General features: G+C 46.3%; 1 protein-coding gene across 1 annotated transcript; it reads left to right on the top strand.

Moving 5' to 3' along the window:
- The first annotated feature begins 1,109 nt into the window (after positions 1–1,109).
- Positions 1,110–5,239, top strand: plk2b (polo-like kinase 2b (Drosophila)). The gene is made up of 14 exons (XM_015972822.3): positions 1,110–1,476; positions 1,562–1,669; positions 1,758–1,874; positions 1,984–2,113; positions 2,279–2,462; positions 2,648–2,846; positions 2,983–3,130; positions 3,211–3,305; positions 3,600–3,726; positions 3,847–3,927; positions 4,024–4,183; positions 4,317–4,446; positions 4,592–4,702; positions 4,816–5,239. Exons 1-14 carry the CDS (start codon positions 1,291–1,293, stop codon positions 5,005–5,007), a joined length of 1,968 nt encoding a protein of 655 aa, XP_015828308.1. The 5' UTR covers positions 1,110–1,290; the 3' UTR covers positions 5,008–5,239.
- The last annotated feature ends 3,364 nt before the right edge of the window (positions 5,240–8,603 follow it).

The following is an 8,603-nucleotide window of genomic DNA, read 5'->3' as shown; positions in this document are numbered from 1 at the left end:
AGTACTAAGAGTTGGATCTTATTGTGCTTTCATTGTATACTTGTTTGTCCAGCTTTTGTAAGCTAAAGTTTATTTATGCTATTGCAGATAGGGGCAGCAGTAGCTCAGGTGGTAGAGCGGGTTGCCTCATGATCGGAGGGTCATGGGCTCGATTCCAGCTCCCGCCAGGGGTATCCTGCTGTCGTGTCCTTGGGCAAGACACTTCACCCAACTTGCCTGTGTTAGTGGTGGTCAGAGGGGCCGACGGCGCCAAATGGCAGCCTCGCCTCTGTCAGACCTCCCCAGGGCGGCTGTGGCTACAAGTAGCTTACCATCACTAGCAGTGTGTGAATGTGAGAGTGTGTGAAAGTGTCTTTGAGTGTCTAGAAAAGCGCTATATAAGTTCAATGCATTATTATTATTACTATAACATGGTGAATAGAAGTTTAAAATCACAAACATGCCAAAAGTAAAACATGACAAAAGGATTTTTAAAAAGGGTAAAAGAAAAATTGAAAGAAAAAAAGATCATTAAACTAATAAAGTTAATTTAATAAAACCAAAGAGTTCAGCAATTGTTATTTGAAATAATGTTGCTTTTTAAGTTTTAAGGAACTATATTATACATAAATCACTAAATAAATAAAAACTAAAATAAATAAACAAAAATAACTAATAACACACAAAAAATATAAAATAAAAACAAAATTACAAATAAACAAAATAACAAAAATAATACGTTTGGAAAATACATTTTTCAAAACTGACTAATTTAAATAAGTAAATCATTATGGGAGCCTATTCCCAGATAACCTGAGCAGATCAGCGTCAGGAATCTCCACCTGAGGGTGCTGGTGGTGCTTCAGACTGGCTCTGGTGCAAACTGAGGTAAAGCTGCACAGAATACAGATCGTGGTTATTTTCCACATCGAGGCCAATTATTGGGATGCACCATTCTGCTGTCTAAACGACACCGGCACCTTTCTCGGCTCCAGATTTTCAATAAAATAATAAATAAAATTAATAAATAATAAAAGTGTTTTCAGTGTGATTGACGAGGTGAACATACACCAGACTCAGGCTGATCAAACGTCCGATTTCATGTCTGTGTCATCAGCGCACAGCCTATCCACATGCAGCCTGATCGATACCTGGCTGGGCTCGCGCTCTCGTTTTACAGCGTGACGTCAGAGGGAGGCAGACAGGAGGGCGCATGGGAGGAGGAGGAGGAAGAGGGATGGGAGTGTATAAAGGCGCACAGAGCAGCGCTCCGGGCTTCATACAGAGTGCGGGACTACAACCGAACCGCTAATGGAAGTACGCAAAAGCTGCGGGACCCAACAGACCAACACCAGCAGTATGAGCGAGTCCACGCAGAGGTCCTGCGAGCCGCGCCGGAAGCGAACGGAGGAGCGGAATGCGCAGTCAGACATGGCTCGGATCATCACCGATCCGGTCACGGGGAAGTGCTACTGCCGTGGGAAAGTTTTGGGAAAGGTTAGCGCGCGCTGCTGTCCCTTCCCTCCTCCTCCTCTGGACTCCCCGAGGATGTTAACGTTCTTATGTCCTCTCCTCTTTCCAGGGAGGCTTTGCCAAGTGCTACGAGATGACCGACCTCTCCACCGGAAAAGTTTACGCCGCAAAGATCATTCCACACGCGCGCGTCTCCAAACCTCACCAACGGGAGAAGGTAAAGCGTGCAGCCGCCCGAGGAGCGCGCGCTCCGGTGAAAACTGCACAGATATAACTAATCCGAGTTGTCTCTCGTTTTGATTCAGATTGACAGAGAAATTGAGCTGCACAGATTGCTGCACCACAAGCACATTGTGCACTTTTATCACCATTTTGAAGACAATGAGAATATCTACATCCTGTTGGAGTACTGTAGTAGAAAAGTGAGTGCAGCTGTTGGTTAAAAGCAAGTGATTTTCTTGTCGTCTAGGGTTATTTTTACGAAATGTACTTGAAAAGTGTCTCTAATTAACATTGTTTGTCATTTTGCAGTCGTTAGCCCACATCTTAAAGGCACGTAAAGTGCTCACAGAGCCAGAGGTGCGTTATTACCTGAGGCAGATTGTTTCCGGGCTAAAATACCTGCACGAGCAGGAAATCCTCCACAGAGATCTGAAACTGGGTAAGAAAATCCAAATGCTAACTTTTTTACAGCATTCTAGAAAGATGCAGTTTCATGGGTGTTTTCATGTCGATCGGGTCATCTGTTGGGGGTGTGTGTGTGTGAGTCTTTGATCTTGGTTTGAACACCAAGTGCTCACGGTTTCACTCACTTTCTTCCCTGCAGGTAATTTTTTTGTGAGTGACACGATGGAGCTGAAGGTCGGGGATTTTGGTCTGGCTGCCAAGTTGGAGCCGGCAGGAAACCGAAGGAAGACGATCTGTGGAACTCCCAACTACCTGTCTCCTGAGGTGCTCAACAAGCAGGGCCACGGCTGCGAGTCGGATATCTGGGCCCTGGGCTGCGTCATGTGAGTAGGACAACAGTAAATTCACTTTTGGAGAAAATCAAAGGCATCCTTGTTATGAACTCTGACTGAATAACACTCCGTGATGCCATTTCACATCAGATGCTATGGACAAAAAAAAAAACAAACTTAAAGTGCACAAAAAGTGAATGAAATCGGTGCGCTAATGGCCCTCTGTTCTGCTCCAGGTATACGATGCTGTTGGGTCGTCCCCCGTTCGAAACCACAAACCTGAAGGAGACGTACCGGTGCATCAGGGAGGCGCGTTACTCTCTCCCGTCCTCGCTGTCGCTGCAGGCCAAGCAGCTCATCGCCAACCTGCTGGCTAAGATTCCAGGGGACCGACCCGACCTGGACCACATTCTGAGGCACGACTTCTTCACTCAGGTTAGAAGACATCACCACCTCCCCATCTGTCTCTGCCACTCTGTCTGCAAATGCCACCATGTAGGGGTGACCCCCCCCCCCCAGCCCCCATCCTCCTCTACAGTTGCTGACTCGCTTTGTTTTTTTTTTCCTACAGGGCTTCAGTCCAGAGCGTCTGCCGCCTAGCTGCTGCCACTCGGCACCAGATTTCCACGTCTCTAGTCCTGCAAAGAGCTTCTTCAAGAAAGCTGCCGCCGCTCTGTTTGGTGGGAGAAGGGACAAGGTCAAGTACTACGAGACCCTGAGTGCGTATAGATCATCTGATGCACAGTTGTGACTTGTGGTAGCTGTGCGCTCACGTTTCCTTCTCCACGCTGCCTCATAGACAAGTTGACTAAGGAGGAAGAGGAGATCTACAAACTGCAGCATGACTTGGAGAGAACCGTCATCAGCCAGCAGCGGAGCAAAAAGACGTCTGAGGTGAGAAAAACAAAAACACACCGAGGAGAGAGTGGGCTTTATTCCAGCACGTTAGTCTCAAAGCGATTAAACTCGTGTAGATCCGAGATGCTCCGCTGTGGAGAATCTAGTGAGTCATTCCGAAGCTGTAGCAAACTGTCTAACGAGCAGAGTTTCAGAAGTGTATGAAAGCACTTATTTTCAACCTTTAAAGCCAGCCACTTTGAATCCGTGGGGGACCGCTGAGTCATGGTAGGAAGGGATGATCTGAACGCGCAACTTCTGAGCTCCTGTCGTCACTCGTTCTCACCTTAGAATGGAAGTCCACTTCCGCCATCTGCCGGGAGCCCCGTCGCCTTGGCAACAGAGAGTCAGTCTCCGACAACGCAAGATCCCATTCGTCTGATCGTCCGGGGGAGTCTGGGCAGCTGCAGCAGCGAATGTAAGTTTTCACTGGCTTTGTAGAGCACAAAGTGAATCATGATTTGCAAATAAATCAACAAAAGTCCGATACGAAAGCTTTTCGTCGCACAAACTGAACGCGTCCTATTGTTCCTGACAGGTTTGGAGGACAGCACGACAGGAAGTGTTGCTGAGACCGTTGCTAGTGTGCTGAGAGGCTGTTTGGAGAACATGCCCAAAGGTAAGAAGTCTCTTTTAAGATGAGTGGATTGAATGTTTCCCTAAAAGATTCCCTTTGATCGCGTCCTAATCCTCGGCATCTCTTGCTGCCCTGCAGCCAGCGACACTCCTCAGTCGTTAAACAGCTTAAACCTTCAATGGGTGACGAAATGGGTGGACTACTCCAACAAGTACGGCTTTGGCTACCAGTTATCTGATCACACCGTGGGAGTCCTCTTCAACAACGGCACCCACATGAGCCTCCTGCCAGATAGAAAGTATGCTGATCTTTCACAACACTTAAAAAAAAAAACGATTAGTCATCACATTCAATGGAAACGACTCGTTTTATGATCTAGATGCTGTTTTTTTTTTTTTTCCTAACTGGCTCTTGTTCATTCTCCTTTCCAGAACCATTCATTACTACGCCGAGTTGGGTCAGCGCTCCGTCTTTCCCACTTGCGAGGTTCCTGAGCACTTTGTGGGCCAGGTGACTGTGCTCAAGTACTTTTCACACTACATGGAGGAAAATCTCATGGATGTAAGTAAAATACCGGTTCCCCCACCCTTGTGTGCTTGTTCCGAGCTACATCCCTCTTTGCCGTTGCTCCTTGTTTGCCTTTCCACACCCTGAAGGCATCAGCGGCTTTCAAGTTGCAGCAGGTCTGATCCTGATGTGTTTTCAGGGCGGAGACCTTGGCACCTTAATGGATGCACACTTGCCCGGACTCTACCTGCTGCAGTGGCTCAAGTCCGACCGCGCCCTCATGATGCTGTTTAACGACGGCACTTTCCAGGTAAACGCACCTTCTGCTACTAGAGACACAGCCGTTGCTGAGCATGCTCGGATGAGCAGAGTGTAGCTACAAACCAAAAACATGATGGCGTCTTCCTTTTTTAATTTCCAAAGGTCAACTTCTACCACGATCACACCAAGATCATCCTGTGCTGCCACAGGGATGAGTACATGCTGACGTACATCAATGAGGAACGTGTGTCTAAAACCTTTAAACTCGGCTCCCTGCTGACATCCGGCTGTCCCGCTGACCTGCGTCAGCGCATGGTCTACTCCCTCAATATGCTCCTGCAGAGGTGCAGCTGAACCAGCAGGAGTGCGTTGAGGAGAACTGAAAACCGGACGGTCTATCCGCTGTGTCGCCGCAGAGGAACGCGGACACGGTGGACTCATGAAAGATGGGCGGATTGCAAAAATAAACGAACGCTCCTACAGCACCGCACCGTGGCGCAGGCGAAGCCGTACCACAGAGACTGAGGAGATGAGATGTAGCACAATGAATGTCGACGTTAAAGGGCTGACTTGTACGTGGAAGGTTGGAAGGAAGGAGTGTGTTGGGACTAAAGAGAACACAGATGATTTTTTTTAAAGGGGAATAAGGAACAGATGAGTAAATCCAAATGCTGGGCTGGTACCAGCTGTTTCTGTGTACAGTTCAGTTTAACTCCAGAGACATAAACCGACCCTCTGAACTCAACTGTGCTGTGTTTAATTTCCCTCTGGGATTAATAAAGTGTGTTTGAATTTGTAAATGATGTACATCCCAGCCATCCCAGCGGTGGTTTTGGCTGTTTCTACGCCACAGGTGTGCATCTGTCCGAGTGGGAAAAGGTGTCACTTTTAAAACTGTGATTTGTTCTCTTCATTGACAGACCGGCTCAGCTGGGAGCTGGAAGCGTGATGTGGGGAAGGGAAGGGGCGAGATGAGAGAACGGCATAAAAAGAAAAACAACTGTACTAGAGATCTTTTATGGATCCATAAGGAACCATTATCACCTTGTTTTTTTATGTCCTTAATAACTTATTGTGCAAGATAAGTGCAGTATTTATTTATTTAATAAACAAGAGTGTTTTCTAAAAAAAAAAAAAAAGGTATGTGTTTTTCTCTTCTGTGCACAAACACTTAGTTGCTGTCCTGTTCTGTCTGTGTCCTGAAAATAGAGGCGGTGCGTCCATTTTTCTTTATTTTTCCTGGCATTTAGGAAGCTTCTCTTTCCCAAAAGAGAGATTGAAGCTTTAATAATGCTCACATATTTGCACTGAGCCGAGTCGATCGAGTATTTTATCTGGAGATAACGACAGGAAATGGGTGCTCTGAGGGCTGTGGGTAGAGGAGGGGTAGAACATGTTTACAGGAAGGTTGTTTGGTTCAAGGCTCTGCCTTCTGCTGGGCATTTGTTTTCTGCAGCCATTATGGAGGATTGCAGTGATGACTTGTCTGTCCAAAACGGCTGACCTTGTCTCTCTAATACACACACACACACAAGCGCTCATTATGTCCCATACACATCTGTTTGCCAGACATGTGGATGGGGAGTGTTCAGAAATGTGGAAAAGAAAAGATGGAGAAACTCAGATCTACCGACAAACGCACAGACCAGCTGGTGAACCTGTGTCATCGATTGCATCACTGCTTTTCAGGGAAAGTCACTTCAGTCATCCTTGAACATCCTTTCACATTCACTCGCTGTTTCCATGGAAACAAGCAACTCGTTGACCAAATTCATGAGCTGGATCTCGACGAAGCCTGCGTAAAAGAACGCGTTTAGTCCATGTCTCCTGAACTCGGGAGGTGATGAGCGCGAGAGACCGCCGAGCACTCGTCGGTCTCTGCGGCGATCGTTCTTTGTTCTCCACTCTGGTGTTTGATTTACCCGTCTGTCGAACACCTCTCCTCCTTCCAGCCTTATGCAACAACAGGAGCCGAACGTGGACGTTTGAGTCATCCCGCTTTTAGACCTTCACTTGAAATATCCGCACTCTTCTGGAGTTCAATAATGAATAAACAGACCCACGCAGACAGAACCAGGACAGGAAGTAACCTACAAGAAATTATTCATGACAACACCTCCAGGTCTGAGTGTGTGTGTTTTGACAGTAATGGCCTCTGGAATGGATGCTTTCATCTGTCCGGACCGTTTTCCACCACTGATGGGAAGTTTTCAGGCCTTAAAGGGCTTCTGTTTTAGATTCTGGCCCTAACATCTGCTCAAAAGTGCTTTATTTTAGGCGTATGGATGCTCCGAGCGGGCAAATGGAAAAAATAGATTGTTCTCTCAGGTTCTGTGAATGAGAACAATCTATGTTAAGATTCTATGCACGTGCACAAATTCAGGTCACAACGGTAGTTGGTCAGCAAATGCTCACACTCACCTTAGTTGTCTCATGGGATTTGTTTCATTTATGTGAATAAGAATAAAGCAGTCGTAATTCACACAGGAGTCCAACAAGATTGTGAGCTCACCTGATGTTGTTAGGGACATTAGTGAGTTCAGCGTCTCACAAAAAAGGGCCGACATGTCTTTTTTATACACATTGATGGATTCTCTGTCTGATGGGAATGCTGTCAGTCATGCGAGTGGACTTTGTTTCAATGAAGATGTTTTATTTTCAGATATTTTTGTAAGAAAAACTAACAAGAGAAAAGTCTTTAGTCAGCGGTGTCCATTCCTGGTCCTGAATGGCCATCATCCAAACCTAGAATGTGAACCGTCATTGGCATGTCGGTCTAGCAACACTCCACAGCCCCGGCCATTATTGTAGCTGACCAATCACAGCGTGTTTAGTTACAAAAACAATGTATTTTTGGCCGTGTTCGAGATAAGCGGTGATCGGCGAGCAGTGCATGCCGGTTAGATTTGACTTGCTCTGACGTCATGCATACGTAGGCAACGATAACCTCGTGAGATCAAGGCGGCCGCAGATTTTGGAGCAAGGCGCAGCAGTTGCTCTCCACCGGCTGCAAAACCTAGAGGATGACGGGAAACACCTGGCTCTCACCTGATCTAAGATCTGATTGGTTCATATTTGGATCCAAACATCTGGTGATAGAACATGAAATGTTAATTGGTCACATGTATTCTGTAAATCATGTTAAGTTGATGATGACTACAATACAGGCCATGAAGAGAAATTTGTTTTGTGTTATTTTGTCACGTTTCCTATGAGCACACTAAAGCTACAGCTGCTAACCTTTACTTATTATTACAGTCATGTCTTCATATATAACATATGATGTCCACAAGCATGTGAGGATGTGTTTCAGCTGCTAACAGGCACCTGAATTAAAATGGAAAATTAAACAAGTGTGAACGCTAACGCGATACCTTCATCCATCGTCACCCGTGAGCTACACATGTAGGGAAATCTGTCCGACTTTAACGCCGGTTTTCAGCCACTCCCCCTGCTGCTTCCGCCTGCTCTCGTCTGCTTTCCAGACGAGGCGCTGCTCAACTCGAACAAGGCCAGTGTCTTCTGTCCTGCTTATGTGTGGTGGACCGCCCTGTTGACTGACATCTGCAACGGTCCAATCACAGCACTCTGTTGATTTGGTAGGCCAATCACAGCACTCTGTTGGTTTGGTAGGCCAATCACAGCACTCTGTTGGTAGGTGGGATGTTACTGAAAAAAAAAAACAAAGATGGTGACTGCTTGTTTGAAACAGCTTTGGCATCAAAGCTTTTTAGACTTGGGCTTATCTTTGAGTCAAGAGCGCACACAGGTACTTAAGTTTATTTAAAGAAAGGATGTATTTGCATCTTCTTTGACGGAGTATGGCGGATTGCCTGGTTGACTGACATCTGTAAAGGTGAGTATGTCACATTGTTTGTTATTATTGTTATAGAGCATATGAAGACAGTTTGAAAGACACCCAGATAGATCCCACTCCACGACTGAGAGCC

The sequence above is a fragment of the Nothobranchius furzeri genome, chromosome 17, assembly GCF_043380555.1.
Source record: "Nothobranchius furzeri strain GRZ-AD chromosome 17, NfurGRZ-RIMD1, whole genome shotgun sequence".
Lineage (NCBI taxonomy): Eukaryota > Metazoa > Chordata > Actinopteri > Cyprinodontiformes > Nothobranchiidae > Nothobranchius > Nothobranchius furzeri.
Note: the sequence above shows the minus strand (reverse complement) of the source record. Positions and strands in the feature narration are given on the sequence as shown.

Coding starts and splice junctions, on each gene's coding strand:
- plk2b (XM_015972822.3), top strand. CDS start 1,291: ATGGAAGTACGCAAAAGCTGCGGGACCCAACAGACCAACACCAGCAGT. Junction 1,875..1,983: donor TGGAGTACTGTAGTAGAAAA/GTGAGTGCAGCT, acceptor GTCATTTTGCAG/TCGTTAGCCCACATCTTAAA. Junction 3,727..3,846: donor GGGCAGCTGCAGCAGCGAAT/GTAAGTTTTCAC, acceptor TGTTCCTGACAG/GTTTGGAGGACAGCACGACA.